This window comes from Phaenicophaeus curvirostris, chromosome 3 (genome assembly GCF_032191515.1).
Source record: "Phaenicophaeus curvirostris isolate KB17595 chromosome 3, BPBGC_Pcur_1.0, whole genome shotgun sequence".
NCBI classification, from domain to species: Eukaryota; Metazoa; Chordata; class Aves; order Cuculiformes; family Cuculidae; genus Phaenicophaeus; species Phaenicophaeus curvirostris.
The window spans coordinates 5490695-5512032 of record NC_091394.1 but is presented as its reverse complement, the minus strand read 5'-3'; the positions used below and the strand labels follow the sequence as shown (position 1 = coordinate 5512032).

At 41.2% G+C, this 21338-nt stretch overlaps 1 protein-coding gene across 1 annotated transcript in view; it reads left to right on the top strand.

Annotated features, from left to right (window-relative positions):
- Positions 1-21338, top strand: part of ZNF516 (zinc finger protein 516) — a 100728-nt gene that overhangs the window by 25357 nt on the left and 54033 nt on the right. The window contains exon 2 of the mRNA XM_069853291.1: positions 17360-19390. Within this exon, the coding sequence (XP_069709392.1) occupies positions 17485-19390 (1906 nt within the window). The 5' untranslated portion in view covers positions 17360-17484. The remainder of the gene's footprint in view (positions 1-17359; positions 19391-21338) is intronic.

Below are 21338 nucleotides of genomic sequence, written 5' to 3'. Positions count from 1 at the left end.
CTGTGTGTGTGTGCATGCGCGCAGATACCCTGATAATGTCCTCTCTCTTCATAGAAGCATGCTATTCACTCAAGAAAACTCAAAGTTGTTGGATTCTGAAGCCTTTTAAAGCTTATGACATCTTTTAAAATGTTATTGCTTAAGAAAACAGCATCCCTGCTATTAATTACGCTGGTATTTTCCTTGATTTCATTCTTCCCCTTGGGGTGCATGACACTTGAGTTGGTCACTTAAGAGGAGGCACAATGAGGAAGCTCCCTGTAGGCAGCCACGATGGTGTCCAGCTTGTAGTAAGAAAAATGTCTGTGTTCCTGGCAGCCGATGTGGTGGGAAGTTGTGACACAGAAACAGAGCAGGTAGCAGAGTGGGAGGAGATATGTGTGGTTTTAGAGTTTTGGGGGGTTTCTTTTATGTCGTGGGGAAGCAGCACTGTTTGCCTTCCCGGTTTGAAAGTTGTGTTGTCAGCTTTTCTGGAGACTGTTGACCTCTCACATATGTTCATATACAAACAAGGAAGGGAGTCAGCTTTACCTTGGTGAGGTGTGTTCCCCGTGCTCTGCTGGAGATGCTGGCTGCACATTGGCTGTTTTGCAACTCTCTATAAAAGATAAGGCTTGCCCTGAAATTCTGCGGTCACATAAAAGCAACTTGCCACCGTTCAACTGGAGGCGGCTGGGCTGTAAGATCTGAATGCAGGGAGGCCTTCAGCCTTTCCAGCCCAAGTACAGCAGCAGATGGCTTGAGATTTGTTGTTAATAGTCATGGGAACATAAGAGGGTCTGAACTGGGTCAGGCTGAAGGTTCATGTTCTCCAGTATCCTCCCTCTGGCAGCACTCGGCGGTGGTTGCTTGGGGAAGGAGCACAAGAAGTGTGACAAGCCTTTGGTGGTATCTCCTCCTGGGATACTTTCCCTGTTTGACCAGTTTGCAGCTCCATGACTTCCTAAGCTAGAGGTTGTTCCTGTGTCTTTTTGATCCTTTGAGCCCTGGATAGGCTTTTCTTTTATGAGTTTAACCATTTGCAAGCGTGGATCCTTGTTTGAATCAGTTAGGTAATGGTGAGGTGCTAGGTGAATTGCTAACTTTCTTATAATTTTGGGCACCTTGGTTTCCAGTTGATCTGTGCCTCGTAGGCTCAAGCAGGGTTTAAAAGGAAGGCTAGTACAAAAGGAGATAATTCCAAATATCTACAAAAGATAAATGGCAGCCTTACTCTTAAAAAATGAGAGGGCAGGGTGTCTCCCTTCTCGTGTGGGTGTTAGTGTGCAGTGACTCTGCTAAACTCAGTGTGGTAAGTCGAGATAGACACCCGTCTGACTCAGGTTAGAATTTGCTTCAGTTTGTAATCAAAAAAAACCCTTGAGCATGCTTAAATCTCCTGTGAGTGTGTGATCTGTCTGTTAGTCCAGAGATGAGAGGTCCTTGTGGAATCACAGGGTTATGTAAAATTCCTGTAATCGGTTCCCGAAGAGGAGTTGCCTTGTGCCAAGAGGGACCTGATTCAGAGGCTGGACCAGCCTTGGTTGGTCCAGTCATCTGGAAGGCTGGGTAGCAGCGTGAAACCTTCCTTTGTACCTTTGGTTTGTAGTCCGCAGCATATGGAGGAGCGTACTCACAAGTTCCAATGTGATAATATGCTAGAGATTGAGACGGTGAAACAGATGCTAATCCAGACTTTTATTTTCTAGCATTATGGCTATGTCTCCGAGGGTTGGCCTGTTGACTTCTCTTTTACAGGATACCTAATAATTTTGGTTGAAACAACTCAATGCTTTCCTCTTGCTGGTTTCAGTGTTAGCACGTGCTCCAGCTACTTTTGATAGTACCCAGGACAGACCCAGTTTTAGGAAAGAGTGGAATTTGTCTGCTTGCTGAGAGCTGTCTTGTGTTGCGCCAGTATTATGACCGTTTATTCCGCTTGTATTCAGGGTTACAGTTTACTAGAAACATTCTGGCATGTGATGAAGGCATTTTTAGTGCCATTCAAGGTTTTGCAATGTTTGTGCCACATTTGCACCACAAGGCACCTGGCAGGTGCAGCAAAGGACTTGTGTCCTGCAGGAGAAGTAGCTGGGGCCAGCGAGTATACAGCACTGGATGTCTGTCAGCTTGGTTTTTTATGGTTATACAGGCTCATCAAATTAAGAACACTAAATATAAGCATCTTAATTTCATTCAATCTAGTAAAAAGCATTAAGGAAAATATTTATAAGCCTAGGTCTCAAACATTTTATACTTAAATATTATTTTTCTCCAAACAAAATAAAAGTTTGTTTTCTTGTGCCTGATTTTTATTTGCTCATGTGTAAATCCCATGTTGTAAGTGGAGGCTACACATGCTCGGTACATCTTGCCATCTACAGAATGACTGTGTGGTGGGATTGTTCTGTCCCTCTGCATCAGAAGTTTATAGGTGAGCTGCGATAACCTTCTGCGAAGCTTTTTATAGGAGAGGAGGAAAGGCATACGACATCTCTTTGATTCAGTTATGGTGTTTCCACTTCTTATGATTTTTGTCAGTGGAGAAGATAAGGGATCATTTCACGAATCCCCCCCATTTTTTTTTTGCAGTTTAGCAGTTGCAAACCAGAAGATGTAAGCCTTTAAAACCAGAAAGTTCCTTGGCTTTGTTGTTGTCAAAGAAGCTTGAGACACAGCTAAGTGTACTGTTAAAGCTCAAAAAGCAAATAAGAGAATCCACAGCTAAGTGATGTTCAAAACCCCCTCCCAAGTCTTCAGATGCATCGTGATATTTGAGTGCCGGACCCATGAGGTTTAGTTCTCTGCGCTGGTAGTACTATAATAATTTTTATTGTGCTTGCTGTGCAAGTTCTAACCATGCCTGGTTTTGGATAGTGTTTTTAAGTAACATATTGACTTTATATGTTCGTTGAGTTAATTACACATTGGAAGTTCAGGAGGTACTTGGAAGCCTGTCAGTAGAGAAATGCGATAGAATGAGGAACATGCTTAGCATTAGGTAGTAAAGCTGAGTTTTAAGAGTTGTGATGTTAAAAGGAGTTGTCCTGCTTGATTACAAGCCCGATACCTGGGTTTTTATGGAGAAAGTGTCTTTTTGTTTAGGAAATATGATTATAGAAAAGGTGCTGTACTTGTGACCCCATACATAGCAGTAATAATGCTATTTGTTTTTCTTTCAAGAATGTGTTTTTTACTGTTAGTCAGGTTATGAGGTTGGGTTTTTTGTTTTAATACGGCAAGTTTTTTCTTGTGAGTAAATCTTGTCTTCGGATTATAAATGTACCTATTGCATAAGGAAGTAAATATGGGTGTGCTTATTGAAACCTGTTTAAAAAAAAAATCCCAAATGCTTTAAAGTATTAACAAACATTGTAGCTGATTATTGTAAACCTGCCAAAATTAGATTACACCTGTCCAAAAAGGTGCTTTTAGTCAGCATTTTTGATTAGTTTTGCTTGATATTTCTACTGATACAAAAATTTCAGCGTAGATTGCTTCTTTTTATTTGTACCCTGTGTTCAGAACTGCAAGTGGAGTAGCCATGGAGTACTAAAGATGATACATGGTTATAAATGGTTTGTTTTGATAGTAAGAAGTGTCAAGTAATTATATTGTGAGCAGTCATTTATATACAGAGCAAGTATAATACTATGCTGTTATATCATGACTATTTAGCACTCTCTGCAGTGTAAAAGTATATTAAATAAGGAGCAGGTGAGTAATGAATGGGTGAGACGCAGAAAAGTGAAAGTGATAAAAAGACGTGTAATGAAAAATAACAGAATGGTCTTTATGTATGTGGTGAAGACAAATGGCGTTTGTGTGTTAGGAATAGAATCACAAAACATCCCATAATGAAGCAGCCACGCTGTAATCCATGCTTATTTGTTGTGTAACAGGTTTAAGGACTTAGCAGTGTGGCTCAAATTCTGTTCTCGGAGTTGAAGAGTCACAGTTACATTGTGCTTCTTTGGTGGAAAATCTGCTTGCTTCAGCATTGCCCTGAAGAGTAAAGGAGCATGTATGTATTTGCAGAATGGTTAAATGTGTGATATAAAGCAGCATACGTGTGCTGGAGAAAAATGAGTTCGGAAAGCCTTTAAATTAGGCTTACAGTCCCAGGTGTGGGAAGAGACTAACCCCTGTAAGAGGTGCACCTCGCCTAAGTGAGACTCGCCACTAGGAAATCTAAACTTTAATTTGATGACCTGCATAGAGCATTTTTTTCCAGTTGCTTGTGAATTGAATAAATGGAGAGAGAAGTGTTTCCTTTGGTGGTATGTGGCACTTGAAACTTACTTGTCGTTATGCTGCTTGCTTGTTATTATGAATGTCCTGTAAATGGATAAAATTGGCTGGAAACCTGTGTTCCAGAAAGGCAAAGAGAGGTGAGGTTAGGCTGATGTGTGATTTATGCTTTGTTCATTTCTTTATTATCTGATGGTCCTCGTGGTGCACTAAGAGATGATCTCTGGTAGGCAGAAGAGGGGATTAGTTTACTTTTGGGGCTCATGGGAAAGAATCTTTGTTTCTGAACTTCTAACCGTGCCTCTGATGAAAAGAGGGACTTGGACTCTTTGAAAAGGTGAAGCTTGACTTTATAGTGATAATTTGCTCTTAGAAATTATTTGAAGTCAGAATATTTGGCAGTGTATAAAAGTATATGAAAAAACATGTATAAAAGATCTCAAGTCCCTGCCTTGAGGAATATACATACCAATTAGAACAGAGTAATATGTTCTACACATATTATTCATTAGAGGAGAAAGACCCAACAAAACTAAGTGATGGATTTAATTTTGGAAAATCATTTTGAGTAATTTATGGAAAGTACATTTTTAAGAATTAATAAAAAATAATGAAAAAACAGTTCTGAATGCAGTGTCGAAACACGACATCGTAAGTGCGAAACCGGTGCAAATGATGCATTAGGGAGAGTGAATCACTGCCCACACAAAAGAGAGCAGGGTGGAACTGTGGAGGTCCTTGAAGGAGAAGAATGGCACTTAACCTAACACGTGAGACAGTTGACCTGAGTGTTGTCATGGTTGGATTTTTGGAAGAGCATCGTTCTCTTAGCAGCAGAGTTTCTTCAATAGACCTGAATGAATCAAGTTCTAAGCTTGGTGGGTAGTGATGAATCTGTACTAATTGAAGATCGAAAATCCTGAAGAATGGGCATCTTGTAGGGAAGAGGGCAGAAGGGGCAAGGAGGAGGCACTAGAGCTTGTGCTGAAATGTTATGGTGAGCAGGGACCAAAGCTGTGCAAGCGAGGGAGAGCCTGAAAGGAAGAATTAGTGAGGAAGAGCTCAGACAGGGTTTGAGAGAGAGAAGGAGGCGAAGGTGCTTCTGGAAGAAGCAGAAGCACTGGGGAGAGACTGAGAAAGCAGAGCCCAAAGAGTGAGCAGACAGAAGGGGAGGAATGGGGAAAAGAAATGGCCTTTAAACTGCGTCTGTGGGACGACGATGGGCAGAGAAAGGGGCCGAGCGCCTGGCAGCTGCCTGAAGGTGATCCAGAAGGGATGTGACAGGCAGGCGGTGTGTGCGGATCGCCGGGGCTGGGAGGCATGGTGGGTGAGGAGGCGGGGTGCAGTGGAGCTGGGGAGGACAGTGGAATTAAGGAGGTCAGTGCCGCAGGACTGGTGTGGCGGCGGGCAGGGTGGACAGGGACGTGTATATAGTGATGAGGGCGTGATGAGCTCTCTGTCGCGAGGAGTGCCTGAGAGGGGAGGGTGTTGGTGTGGGTATGGGACATAGCCGTATTTCTTTGAAATCAGAAATAAAGTCTAACAATGCTGTTTGGTGATGTGAACAGATTTATGGTCTCGGTCTGGGTGATTCATGTTTATCTTACAGCAGGTGTATCTGTTTTGTGCTTTGTAGTCGCAGCATATGTAAAAAAAAATGAACTGTCAATAGCCTGTGCATCAGAATTTTCTTACTTACTGACTTGTTTGCTTGCTATCCTATGAGTGATGATTTCAGGGGTTTTGTTTTATTTTGAAGTACTTGCTCAGCATCTCTGTGCTAAGGCTGAAGAAGAGTTTGTAAGGTGGGGATGGGGTTTTTTCCTTTGGTTTTTTTTTTTTTTTCCTGCCCTTAGCTCTACCTTCCTGTTCCCAAGGCCTGGGAAGCTCAGGAATGTGTTTGGGGATGGATGTCCATCCAGGTCCTTCTCTTTCATGGAGGATGTAATGCAATAATTTTCTGCAATTGGATAAATTTCTGTCTCTCTTTGGATTTATGGGGAAATGACTTGTAAGCTGTAGGTGAGGGATTTGCCCAAAGGTTTAAAGTCTTTGAGTAAAGGCAGGAGGAGGAGATACACACGTACCTGTTCACGTAAGGAAAGTGGAGTTGTTGTGAACAGAGTTGTCAGTATTTATCTTGTGTGGTCCACACTGTCCTGACCTGCCAAAATCTGAAGCGTGTACTGTGCAGTAATGAGAGCAAAGTTAACACTGTTGGTAAAATGTGCCTTGAGATCGTTTTTATAAGCAGTGGATAGAACCTGTTTGTCTGTTTAGCTCATAAATTGTAGTGGTGTTCCACAGAGATAGTTCAGCACTTCGTGCCAAAATAAACCGGACCAACTGACTAAAAGGTTCGAGTTTTGGGTTTAGATTCTCTTCTCTTGGCTGGGAGCTTTGAAATCTAGAAAAAATAATCTTGTGCTTTGTATTGATTTGGTATACGGTACTATTGCTTTCTTTTCCTTTGTGTTTAAACCAGGAAATTAATAAAAAGAGGAGAAAAGTAGTTACCCTACTGTGTAAGTTAACTCATGCTTGACTGTAATGTTGCTTTTGTTGTACTGGCTATACCTGTTTGCTTTTCTGTGCTGACAGGGTTGGGTCAGTGCAAGATGAAGGATATTTTACAGCTGGATTTATCACACGCTAAGCAGAAGTAGCTTTTAATAATGAGAACTACAGGAAACTCTAAAATGAAGTAATGAAGTAACAGCAGATATCATCTTGAAAACTGCTTAACTTAGAAATTTGTGAACCCCTCTTTTATTACCAAGCCAAAGATAAGCTCGTCATCACAAATTTTGCTTGTGGACGAAGTGATCTTCAGGGATACTGCGTACCTTGGCAAAAGAAGGTGAAATTAAGGTATTTCTGAGACACTGGCTATCCACAGGTGGGCCTTGAGCACTGTCATCTGCTGGTTCGGGGCTGATGTTGCTTAGGCAAAGCTGTGCACAGTGTAAGTATCACAGTGGGTCCTGGCTCTCAGCTGGTGCAGAATGAGCTTCAGCATGGTTGGTTTGGGATCTCTGAAGCACAGAGTGTCTGTTCTTAGGCCTGGGCATAGTCAGAAATGTTGCAGAGAATGGAAAAATGGTGACTGGAAGTCTTAATTACCTGTTTAAGTTCTTAAATGTTTAAGAAAGCTTCCTAAAATAGCGCACGTCTGTGTTGTTTTCTGCTTTGCAAGAGCTTCCAGGAAAATACTACACATATACAAAAATCAGTAACTAAACAACTGAAAATTAAGTTTTGATGGTTCGTGTTCTGTGAGTTTTGTGTTGCTTCTCAGTGCTAAACAGCGCTACCTCAGCAGGTAATGTTTAATAGTATGCTTTGATGGCTTATTGCTTATTATTATCCCTCCTTGTGTTTCAGGGCACAGTCCCTCTCTCCTTCCCCTCTGACCTTTCTCTCTTGCTCTGTCTTGCTCCCCACTCCTTAATGCAAAAAAAAACAAACCCAAACTTACAACGTTTTTTTTAAACTTCACTCTTAAAATGAGTTTTTGAAAACAGAGAAGGAAATATAGTCCCAAAGCTTGTTTCTTTGTTTTACAATTCCCTCATAATACTGGAGGGGTGGGGAGGGAAGTAAGCAAACAGCTTGCTGGTGTTGCTTGAGAAATGGTTTTTTTGTTACAGTAAGGCTTTAATAGTTAAAAAAAAAAGGCTGTAATTCTAAATCTGTTAAGAGGTTAACGCTTGGCAACACTTGTATTTATAATGTAATAATTTTACTGTAGCTGTTTGAGCAGTAGGATATATTGGGTATAAGAGAAGCAAATTTATTGCCTTAAATTTCTTAATTCTCCACACAGCTTACTTCATAGCAATGTACTGTAGAATAATCTTTACCTTTCACTGACCTGCTGTACACATAGCTGTATGTAGTAAATTTGTTTGGTATTAAACATGCAACTTTTTGTGTTAGCGGTCTGCTATGCGCAGTTCATTATGGAATTGTATGTACGTATAAAGCACTGAATTTCATTCCTCACTGGTGTAATTGTTGTGACAGGGAGGAATTTGGGCTCTTAGCACAATGTTGCTTCATGGAACTTTTGCTGGGCTAGGAAATCAACAATCCAAAATATTTACTTTTAATTATGTTCATGTTTTTCTTGCGTTCGAGTCTTGATTTACACAGGACAAAGGCATTCTGTTTTTACCTAGCAGTATAGCTTCTCATTTGATACAAATTGATCTCAAGGCACTGTGTGTGCTTATGGCAGCTGAGGATGTGGTTTGTGTGTAGCTTGTGTTGATGGGGCAGATGAAAGAGGCAGCAAGAAGGGCTGGGTGTGCGTGTGTGTGATGTACTACCCTCCAGTATTTTACACCAGCTGGCAATCCAGTCCTTATTCTTCTGCAGATAATGTAAAACTAATAAAATGAAGTATTTCCTTGTCATGACACTACAAATAAAAACAGAAACATTTTTTCCCCTTTTAAGATTCAAATTGAGCAGAACATAACAGAGCATATTTGCAGGAAAATACCCTGCCCATACAGTTTACAAATCAGCCCCCATGTTGCAGATTTAAAATGGCTCTGTTACAACTCCCTGTAAATTGGTTTGCAGTGGAAACCCTAACAAGATCATTAAATATAAAAGCACTGTTGGATGCTGGGAAAATACTGTGCTGCCCATATATATGTGCATCTCCATAGACATGCATGAATAGACAGCGTCAATGCCATCGATCTGAATAAGGAGGTAATATACAGTATTGAGGTGACTTTGCTTGTATTTTTAACTGACTTATTTTTGGTTTAATACTGTGAGAATTGTGGTTGTTTCTTCAACTTTTCTTTTAATTTTTAGTACTTGAGAATACTAAGACAGTAAAGTAATGCACTTGGTGGCTGTAGCCAGATAGGAAAACATTATTGTTAAATGGAAGTAAAATGGAGGGCTTTTTCTGCTTGTTTTTTAAAGTTTTTTTTAACCTAGGATGTTGCTTATATTCAGAATTAGCTATACTGTTACAGCATGTCAAACGAAAAGCTTTTGACTTTCCAACATATATATATATGTATCACTAATGACCCTAGGAAAAAAACCAAAACAATTGCATCTGCACTAGTGCAGTTCTTGGTTTTTCAAGGGCTGATCAATAATTACATTGTGTATTCATTCCCCCGGCCCTCCACCTCAAGAGGTCAACTTTAACTACTAGTCTTTATATTTCAGAAAAAGGACATAGACTGCCTTATGCATTAATAATATTGGTCTTTGTCTTTTGTTGGGATCTATTTTACTGTTACCCATCCAAAAAATCAGTAACTTTTTTTTTTTAAATTTAAATACTTGATCTGTAATTTTTCAGGAGAGCTTTCCTCCTTTTCAGCCCTCTGGTGCTGTGTTGAGAGGCCTAAGTAGGAACTGAACTGAGCGTGCTGAGGTTTGCTGTGTTTTTGCTATTTAAATGGATCCTCTCTTAATTGTATTGTAGCATGTGACAGTGACAAAGGGAGAACAACAATTTCAGGGCCTCGTGTCCAGATAGTAACGCAGCTGCTGCAATAAAGTCTTGTTATGGTTGACCAGTCACATTTGGACAATTATTTCTAATTAGAAATTCTTATTTATGTTGCATTAGAAAATAGTTTGAAGCAAACTGTCGGATACTTGGATGAAGTTAGTTCATTTTCTTCTCTTTGCCTTGGAAGATTAATGTTGCTTTTTATTTTGTCCTGCAGCCAGAATAAGTACTATTGAAAGAATCTTGACTTTAAAATAATCTTTTTCTTTGTTTTTATTTTATTTATTTTTTTACTATAATGTAGTGGTCTCGAGTAACTGCTGTAAAATAAGGGGTTATTGTGAGTAGTTCTGTCAGTGTTAGACATCACCACTAGTTTTAAGTCTTGTGATGGCATTTTGTGATTTCTGCATTGTTGTTTTTTTCCATGAAAGTACTAGTGATACTGGTTCCCTTTTATTCATTTCTTCATATTAGAGGGGAAATGTGGCTTGTTCATAATGGATTATTGATTGGTCTGCGAACAGCAGAAGCCCCAAGGCCTTGTCATCAATGGTACTTACTCTCCCAATAGTGAATGCATCGCTTCATGCGGCTATTCGCAACCTCAGTCTGCAGAATATAAGCCCGTAATTGTTACTCTTGTGCAGCGCAGTTTTTAGGGAGAGGAACTCTTCATTGTCATTATGGGATTTTCCCCCTCAATTTGTTCGAAGAATAGTCCCTTTGTTTTGGTAGCAAGATAAAGCTTGTCCTGGATGTTAATGATATATTTCAATTCATTGCTTAGAATACAGTGTAACTAATAAAGTACATTTCTTTGTCTTCCAGAAGACAAACACGCACAGTATACTAAAACACAAAATATGTACTGAGTGGGTGACGGCTCTGGGTTTCTCAACATATCCCACAGCAGTGCAGAAGCAGACTCGCCCCCCCCTTCCCCCTGCCTTACCCCTGAGCTGCATCTTGAAGAGCCACGAAAAAAAAAATAATCTGGGTTATGGAGGTTTTGCTGACTTTGTTATGAGAGAGATCACCTCGCTGCAAATGCCTACCTCTAGCTTTTTTCAGCGTTGGTCTTTTTGTCTTTATTTCTGTGTATTCTTTCCCCTGCGAAGGGTGTGGCATCGATTGAGAGAGGCCTGACAGCTTTTTCAGCCCTGGCTGCCACTCCGAAGCCTGCTGCAAAATGGCATTAGCTCATGGAGGTAAAAAGATGCGAAAACACAGGATGTATTTGGAGGAGCTGAAAATAATATCTCAGGGTTCAGACAGTAAACTTTTCACATGGGAAGAGCTTCCCCAGCTGCAGGGAAAGGCTGCTTTAAAATAATTAAACAAAAAAAACCACTGCAAAATGCTGCTGAAGGATTTTATAAAGCCTAAGCGGAAATAGACTAATAGAAATTCCTTGTTTGTTTTTTTTTCCAGGAGCTTTTTATTTTTACCTTTGCAGTCCTGTGTCGGTTTTGGCAGGCTCAAACAAACTTCAGGAGGTCTGTTGTCAAGACCACTGCTTTTAATAACTGAACACATTTGAAGATTTGACAGTCTTCTCCAACGGACTCGGGACTTTTGGATACCAGGAAAAACTGGGTTAGTTTGGATTACTCTCAGAAAATCAATTCAGAGCTGTGCTGCCTTTATCTAATGGCAAATTTACTCTATAGGTTACAGAATGCCAGGATTTCCTGCATGTTCGAGTATAAGCTTACTATTTAAAGATACTCTTGCTCTTCTACCCTCTGATGTAGTTTGAAGGGTGCTATCAGCTAAAGGCAGTAATGGGTCGATATGCTAGTGATGTGTCCAGTTCTGGGCTTCCTAACTCAAAGACAAGAAGCTACTGGAGAGAGTCCAGCAAAGGGCCGCAAAGATCATTAGGGAACTGGAGCTCATGGAGGGAGAAAGATGCGAAAACACATGATGCAGAAGCTGAAAATAATCTCTAAGGGTTCAGACAGTAAACTTTTCAAGTGGGAAGAGCTTCCCCAGCTGCTGCGAAAGGCTGGTTTAAAGTAATTAAACAAAAAAAAAAACATTGCAAAATGCTGCTGAAGGATTAGAGACTGAGACATCTGGGTCTGTGGAGCCTAGAGAAGAGAAAACTTGAGAGGAGATCTTATCAATGCTTATAAATATCTAAAGAGCAGGTGTCGAGGTTGGGCTACACTCTTTTCAAGAGTGCCCAGCAACGGGACAAGGGGCAGTGGGCACAAACTGGAGCACAGAAAGTTTTTACCTCAATATGAGGAAAAACTTTACTGTGAGGGTGATGGAGCAGTGAGACAGGCTGCGCAGGGTTGTTGTGGAATTTCCTTCTCTGGAAATATTAAAACCCCACCTGGATGCATTCCTTGTGTGACCTGTTCTAGGTGAACCTGCTTTAACAGGGGGTTTGGACTAGATGATCTCCAGAGGTCCCTTCCAACCTCAACCAATTCTGTGATTCTGGTCCATAAGAGGCATTCCGGTAGGACTGGTGCCTAAGTGAGGGTAGCAGAATTGAGGCTGTAATCAGGATTGTGAGCTGAGGAGCCCCATGGCATCTAGGTATTCAGAGGAAGCCACGTGCCCTTACAAGGGGAAGATGAGGGTGTGCAGGTGAGTGAGGCTGGTGCGTGTGGAGGATGGTGTCTCTGCAGCGGGGGGGAGAAGATATGAAGTGGGAGAAAGGTCTTCGTGGTTCAGTGCGCACGAAAGCTGGCAAGGCAGTTGCGAAGCGTTCTCTGTCTTTCGTCCGCTCTTTTACTTTGCTTTACTCTCTTCTGGCTTCTTCAGAAAAGTCTGTTTGGCTCTGGAGCAACCTGAGCCTTCTCAAATCAGGAGAAATCAGCTCACCAGGTTGCCGTCTTTGAAAGATACAACTTTCCAAAATTCACCTAGATGCTTAGGTGCTGTCCTGTCATTTCATCATCTAGAAGGAATTCCAGTAAGGTGTTTTTTTTCCGACAAGGTCACGTCCCTATATTGCTGCTTTTGGCAGAAGAACCTGGTGGAGTGATTGTAGTGTATATTCAAACTGCTTGGAGATAGGAGAGCCATGTTTCTCCATTGCATTTATTTTTCAGATGGAACTTGAAATGCTCACACCCAGACTGAAGGCAGTTTATTTTAAAATATACACTATGCTATTTGAGTAGGTCTGTGTAGCTTTCCAGATTGTGTGATGTTGTTCATTACTTATTGAAGAGTTTTCCTTTATTGCCACTACAGCCCCATATATTACAATTTTTAAAATCAGATTTAATTGAAGAGAAATTTAAAAAGATTGTACTAGTATTCTGTCTGTTGCAACAGGAATAATTTTCTTGCATGTTTTCCTCTTGGTCTGCACTGCAGAGGATTGTTACACTTAATAAATGGATTTGCAATTGCTTTTTCATTCTAGTATCTTTTGCATTCTATTTTTCAGTTTTTTCTTGTTTATTTTCAGTTTCTTATTTTATTGATTCTATTTGAAGAGGCACAAAAGGTCCTTAGGGAGGGTCTGTTTTGCCCTGTGAGGAATCCTTACAGCATACCTGGTCCACTTCCAGAACATGCAGGTGGCACAAAGAGAACCAAAGGTGTTTTTTTTGTCAGGCTGAGTAGTTGTGAGTTAGACATAAAAATTCCTCTGGTTTTAAAAACTGTTTGAAATAGAGTTAACTCGCAATACTAGCTGGAAGCTTGTAGGGAAGCTTGTCTTCCCTTCTGGGGGTTGAATAAAAAAAGTTTATTTGTTCCTATGTGTGTTGAGGCAAAGAGACTCTGTGGGGCAGCGAGTGCAGGACCAAGTGTTTTAACTACGATAGTTGGCTGAGCAAAGGCATTTCTCCACACACCACCACTCCTGTTTATAGGTCTCTGCATGTGTTTCTCTTCCACCTTGCTATATATACCAAATCTGCATGTAAACCGTGATGATGTTAAGTGCCTTCGTGAACTTTAAAGGGGCTTAAAACACCTCCTGGACCCTGTGCAGCAGCTCCTTGCTTGAACTGCTGATCTGTAGTTCAACAAAATGAAGTTGATCTAGTTCATATGCCCCTTACAACAGAGTGTCAAACCTCCCTCAAGGAGTTGTATGGCATTTATCATAGGCTGCAGTGCCATTATAATACACAAAATATTTTTGAAGAAGCATATTAATTTACAGTTTGCAGTCGCTTGCATTTCCTTATGGCTTGCCTCTTTGCTAGTGGGGATCTTCTGTGTTGTGACAGTCTGGTAGGCTGGATGTGACTCTGCTATGGATTCTGTGTGACAAGCTGGGACTCTAGAAACTGCAGGCTGAACTTGGACCAAAGCGATGAAAGGTTACTGGTTACCATCTGAAATTACTGGCAGTTGAAACATTTTCTAGTAGCCTTAAGGTAGCTGGAGGTGGTTGTGTTCCATGTGTTCTGAAAGACAATTATTTCAAGATACTTTCAGAGTCGTAATTATTTCAAATTACAAATAATTTTATTATCACAGTCAGTCAGAAAGAAACAAAAATAACAATGGCAAAATTCTACTCAGTGAAGAAGTTACCACTGTGGTTTGATTTGTCAGGTGACATCTTCTGCTATCTTTGATGTCGAAATAATTATTTAATAATTAATACTAAAGTGGAAATTACTAAGCCAAAATCATCTTTTCTATTGGTAGGATTCTTTATAAGTGATGTTTTCCTCAGTCTTCCAAACTGAAGCTGTTTTCAAAGTTGTTGTGTTTATTTCATTTTTGCTGCTTCTTTCCAGTGAGCCCTGGCTTTGCTGCGCTGCGAAGAGCCCCTCTGAAAGAATTACTTCTAAGTGACGCTCAAATGATGAGAAGAGGGAGTTTTAAGTTGTTAGTGGATGTCTGTGTCAGTCGCTTTACCAAAGCCTCAGGGAGACCTCCACACACTGTGTAAAGCAAACTCAGATTGGGTCTGAGTTTCCTCAGAAACTTCCTCCCAATGGAATTTCTGTCTGTGGAAGATAAGACTTGAAATTTTGTGAGTGTGGATGAAACTCAAATGTGGATGAATTCAAATAATTCAAATCTAGGACTACTTTATTTCGACTTTTAAAGTTATGAATTGCAGTGCATGGGCTAAGCTAAAGCAGTAAAGATGAAAATTTTCTCGGACTATTTTGGTGAAGATGATAACACTTCCATTAAGTATTTTAGACTAACAGAATAATTTGGTAATTTGTTAACTCTGGTTTTCCCCTGGCCTAGGGAGATCTCCTGCGAGTGGCTAATGTCCCTCTTATGCTTTCTTCCTATCCTCATTTTCATAGCTTAGTTTCATTAATGAAAATGCTATAAATAATTCAAGTGAAATAGATCAAGACTAAGTATAGAGAAGCTATGTGCCTATGTAAACAAAGGGACTCTGAAGCTTTGGATTTACATGTTCCTGAACTGCTGCATACAGCATTCTTGTCTAAGTTTGGCTTTTAAAGTTCTTCTGGACTTTCAGACAGGAATCACAGCAGAAAGTTGAGTTAAAATGGGACCTACAGTAAGGAAAAAAAAAAACAATGGCTAGTCAGCCTACCAAGAAGCAGTGTTCTCACTGGTGTAAACTGTGGAAAATATAGAATGTTGTATGAAATACCTAGAAAAATCTGTCCCCAAGGCATGCTGTCTTTTTTTCCTGTGCAGTAGTGCAGATGGTTTAGAAATGGTTCAGAATAAACTGTTGCTTCCTCAAGTCTACTGTTGTACTAAATGCAAGAAGTTGCCCTGGTGTCTCTTTTTATGATTTAATGAGTGTTAGGTAAAGCTTTTGATTATAAGACAACATGGGTTGTTACTTGTTAGATTTAGCTTATGGGTCAAGTAAACAAGACGTTACTCTGAATTTTCATCCACAAATATGCAGTGTAAACTGCATTTATGTTTGTTCATAATGTTTATACTGTCTGGTAGAGCCACAGCAGCCATCCTTTATATACCCAGGGAGTTTTTTCCGAGGCTGCCCCACAGTTTGGTTTTAAATGGCTGATTTCAGAGATCGATTTAGATAATCTTGTTTGTAAACCTTCTGCTCATATTGACTTCTAAATTTGTAATTGTGATGTGATTTTTTTTTTTTTTTTTTTTAGTCATAACTGGCTAGTCATGATACAAAAATGCTTTATTCAAGAAATGAAGTTGTGTTTGTAGCAAGTCAGCTTTCTGGGGAAGAGGTAGTTTGGGCAGATGCTGTTGATAACTTTTAACATACTGAACGGATATTAACTATGCAGAAAATCAAACCCAGAAATGAATGATCTTGTAGCAAATGAAAGGACTAGATTAACTTAAACATAATGAAATTATTTCATACTGTGTAACTTGAGATGAGCACTGAATCAGTTTTACCTTGCTATTTGTTAGGTTCATGCTAGTGGTTTGGTTAGACTATTTGTTACATATTGAAGAGACTAAGAGGTGAATACAATGAGAAACCTTAACGTTTGCAACTGTAGATCCATAGTTCTTTATTTATTGAATCATAGACATCAAGTGATGAATGTGTGAAGATAGTCTTGTTATTGCTCTGCGTATTTTTAGCTATATTTTAAGAAGCTAATGTTTTCTTAATGTAGTAATAGATTGGTTCTCTTTATTAGAGAATATGGTGTCCTTGGATCTTAGTCATGGTGTTTGTAGTATTTAATGAGAATAGAAAGGGGGAAAGATATTTGATTTACAGTGCAGTAATTGGTAAAGAAACAATCTATAGAGATCTTAACCATTGGTTTTCACCATACACACGGCAGAGAATTACTGGTGTTTTGCATCTGGCATTGCTGAGGTGGGTATTGACCACTGCATTTGATCACGGCAAGATACAGAAGCTTTTAAACTTCTATTAATCTGTTTTGTTAATCAAAGTTGTTTCATATTTTTTTTTTTGTTTGTTTATGGTTAAGATTCTGTTTCATTGAGGTAAGTGGTGCTGTGGTTTCCTATATGTCTTGTTGACATGAATCTTAAGATCATTTGATACCTGCAAACATCATCACATTACTTTGTTGGACTGAGACTAAATATTACGCTTTCTACATTCTCCATCAGGAAATAACTTCTGGTTTTCCTGAATGCTGTGTCAGGCTCTGGATTCTTGTTCTCTCTCTTATCGAAGTAGTGAGCGTCCTTAGTCTCTGCTCTGTGCATGCAACATCCAGCATAGCAGAGCTGTCTGAAACACAAAATAATGCAGTTGCCAGCAGGAGTATGATGCTTGCTAGTTTCTAGGAAAGGCTTTTATCTTTGGCAAGTAAGAAATTACACACGATGGTAAAGCCACAGTTTTCTTGAGGGGGGTTATTATTCTTTAAATGTTTTCCTCATTTAAGGTGTATTTTTAGTCACTTCAGACTGTTTCATTTTTGGTTTTTTTTAAAAAAGTATTTTTAAAGTTTGCACTTTTTTTACAGACACTGATGTCAGTGCATGGAAATGGATGTTTGTTCTAGTTTGGACTTCACTTGTTTATTAATTTTTACTTGTTTATTATTACTGTTGAAGTCTAGAATATCAGCAAAAGGAGAAGCTGCTGCTTTTTTTTGAATGCAAGGCAAGTGATGGCATGGCTTGGATTAAGAATATGAATGGGTTTAAATATATTTAAAATCCTAATTAGACAATTTCTGTACATTTGTGTGATTTTGTTCCTTGTTTCAGGTGATCTATGCCATCCGCTTACGGAGCACAGGGAAATAAATCTGCGCTTTGGACTCCCTTGAGCAGCTGAAAGGAGAAACAATACCCTGAGAATGAAGCAATAAAACATCTCTCTGCAGAACCGTATGATTGAAAACGCGGTCCAGCCTTCCTCTGCTGCCGGACATGCTTTTGTTCTTCTGCCCCGCTCACCTGATGTTGCAGTAATACAGATGGATCGTAGCAGAGGGGCAGAAATGGAGTTACGGAGATCCTCCAGCCCAGGCAAGCTAAGCAAGGGTGACATGGATGCCGACAAGACCATGTGCCACAGCTGCTGCATCTGCGGTAAAAGTTTCCCTTTTCAGAGTTCCTTATCGCAGCACATGAGGAAGCACACGGGCGAGAAGCCCTACAAATGCCCTTACTGTGATCACAGAGCTTCCCAAAAGGGCAACCTGAAGATCCACATCCGTAGTCACAGAACAGGCACTTTAAGTCAGGGGAACGAGGCGGAGATGGGAGAGGCGCAGCTTGGGGAGATGGGTGTTTCAGAGGGCCTCGGCGGGTGCACCAGCCCCACTAAAAGCACGTCTGCCTGCAACAAGATCTTGAATGGTACCACGCAGGTAGATAGCAGCAAGATCTTGTTGAGAAGCAGCAAGAAGGAGGTCATGGAGGTGGTGCCAGCCGAGGAGGATGGCAAGATGACCTCTTACCAGTGCACCTTCTGCAAAAACAAATTTGAAAGGAAGAAGGACTTGGAGCAGCACTTGCACCAGGTTCACAAACCATTCAAGTGCAAGTTGTGTAGCTACATGACCCTGAGGGAAGAGACGCTGTTAAACCACATAGAGAAGGACCATGTAACAGCTCAGGTTCCAAATGGGGAGGCCTATGCTGAAAACTGCAAGAGTGAGGTGAGCGCAGGCGAGTTTCCGTGTGAAGTCTGTGGTCAGGCCTTTAGTCAGACCTGGTTCCTGAAAGCTCACATGAAAAAGCACAGGGGGTCATTTGATCATGGGTGCCACATTTGTGGCAGGAGGTTTAAAGAGCCTTGGTTTCTTAAAAACCACATGAAGTCGCACGGCCCCAAGGCTGGGAGCAAAAACAAACCAAAAAATGACTCGGAGCTCATAGCCACTATCAATGATGTGATACAGGAGGAGATGATAGTGACGGGCCTATCTCTGTACGAAGTTTGCACCAAGTGTGGAAATCTGTTTACAAATATGGAAAGCCTGAAAGCGCATAACGCTGTTCACTACCGGGCGCAGCGGGGCAGCGCTGGGGATAAAGCCGAGGGCTTAACTGATGGGAGCCTGAACTCCACGGTAACGAAACAGTTTTTCTTGCAGTGTCTCAATCTAAGGCCGTCTGTAGGGCCGGAGAGAGTTGCAAGCAGACAGCCTGGGAAAAGAGTAGCCGAGCTGGATCCGGTCAGTAGCTACCAAGCTTGGCAGCTGGCCACTAAAGGAAAAGTAGTCGAGCCCTCGGAGTACGTGAAGTATGTGGGATGGGATGAGGCCCTGGCAGATGCGGACGTGACTTACGACAAGGATAAGCGAGAGTATATCCTCGTCAACCAAGAGAAGCGCAAGCGAGACCAGGACTCTCCCAGCTCTTCCAGCAACCCCAAAAAGAAGAGCTGCACCAGCGGGCGCCCAGAGAAAACCGTAAATGCTCCACTGGGGGAGAGCTGCCCGCTCTCCCAGGGGGACCTGGACTACCGCCCTGCCTCGCGGCAGAGCCGCCGGGCCACCCAGAACAAGTCCACCGAGTGCTTTGAGTGCGGGAAGATTTTCCGCACCTACCACCAAATGGTGTTGCACTCTCGGGTGCACCGCAAGGAGCGGAGGAGCTGCGGCGAGGGTGGGACGGCCACGCAGCCTGACCGCTACGGGTCCAGCAGCGAGGAAGGGGACTCGGGGTCTGTCAGCGGGCCCAGCACCCCCGGCTCTGCGTCCGCCCTGGAGGATTCAGCCACCTCTGGCCTGGGGGAGGAGGGAGCTGAGGAGAGCTCGGAGGAAGGAGCAGCAAACCCCTCACTAGGTAAGATTGCTCCCAGCCCTTATTGCTGTTGCAGATTGTTGTGTCTCCTGGTGCAGGGCATGGCAACGAGCACAGCAAGAGCTGTGTGAAAGTACATGAGAGGTATAAAGGCAGTGTGGATGGAGTGCCGTGTCCGCTGAGCGCTGCTGCTTGTCTCTCCATGGTGACGTGTTTCTGGTGCAGATAATGAAAGCAAGATCAGAGGATGCCTTCAGAAGGTGCAGGTGAACTTGTATTTCAGTGAAGGACACCTGAGAAGTATCTTAGTTGCCATAGCAATGCTGTAGGGTAGGGTAGTGTCTTCCCTGGACATCTCAAGGGCTGTTTTTCCCCAATTTGTGAGCGTCCTGTGTGCTGTTTTGCCAGTAGCATGTAGGTGTAGTAGGGGCACAGACTGTGTGGTGTAGTCCTGAAGCGTGTAAACTTGTTAATCGCCAGCATAAGAGGCATCTCTCTCCTCTTCTCTGCTCTGCTTCCCAAATTGTGTTTATAACTCCAAAGGCTGTAATTAATCTCACTGGATTAAAGCAGTCCTTTGAGGCTAACGCTACTAAATGCAACAAATTATTCTCCAAATAGCAGTAAAGCAAATATTTAAAAGAACTCCATTAAGCACTTTTGTATCTTTTTAAAAATATTTCATTCTTCTTGTTCACCATTCTTTGTTTATAATACCCTTTTAGAAATGTGAGATTAACCATTCTTTCCTTACTAGCCTTGCGCTGGTTTCTTGTTTGTTTTCTGTTTGGCAAACTGTAACGTTTTCCTCTCATTTTCATTCCTTTTGTTGTGAAGAAGATAGTTATTTGTAGAGTTAAAATAATTCTCAAGGCCGTTGTGGATGAAGTAATTTGCGCTATTGTGGAAGAGGGTGGGTTGATTCAGCTAGCTGAATCTTTCAGGATTTTATATAATGTTCTTTATGCTGGCTACTGACCCTGCAGCAGCAAAGCAATATTTTCTGGAATTGCGTAGTAGTAATTAATGTTTTTCATAAAGTTTGGAAGCAGTGTTTGCTTTTCATTTTTCTGTTTCATTTTTCAGCTTCTTTCGTGAAAAACCCATTAGTTTTAGAGCAACAAAAGTTGGAGCTGACACTGTTTGGCAATATGACTTTTAAAATGTAAGGCATAGAGGGAGGAGAGTTCCAAAGGATTGAAATTGTAAAAAATTAAACCCATCTGTTTGTCCATAAACTGTCAAGAATGGTCCTAAACTTGATTTTGCCACAACTTGGATCAAGTTCCCAGTGGCCAGATTGGGTGCACACTAAAACAGAAATTTAATTAAACCAAGAACTCAGGTTTGTTTTTTTTTTTTTTAAATGCTTTCTTGCCCTTTCCATAAACCACAACTCCAAAAAGTCCTAGTGACAAGCTGATTTAAATATTTTCCCTATGATTACTTGCCCAGTAGAAGACCCAATATTTGACTCTCCCATCTGCTGTTGGATTTTGGGCACAAAGTTCCTTATTGGAGCATATGTACTTACTTTGTATGAAGATCCATCAGCTGCCACCTGAAACACCTTGGTACAGTTGACACTAGCTGCAGTGATAAAATGGTTTATGGGGCTGCCATATTTCACCGGTGTAACGCACGGGGCTCTTACGGAAACTGCTGGGATGGAAAACCATCTCTCTGGAGACTGGCTGAAAACACTGAAACACTTATTCATTCGATATTCAAATAGGAAAGCTGTTCTTATGCACTCTCTGTATTAAGCATTTTATTTCTAACAAGAGGAGCCATCTCTCCTCCTTGCCTGTCCTGCTCAGCTCAAGCTCTGACCCCTTGTTGCAGGAGTGAGAGTTAGTCATACAGCAATTTCTGTCACAGGGATTAAGGTGACTGACTTAACCAATGTCGCTAGCCAACACCTGAAAACTCATTTCTTTGGGTACCAAATTGGTCCTTATCTTTTTTAACTGTAAAGAAGCAGCAAACC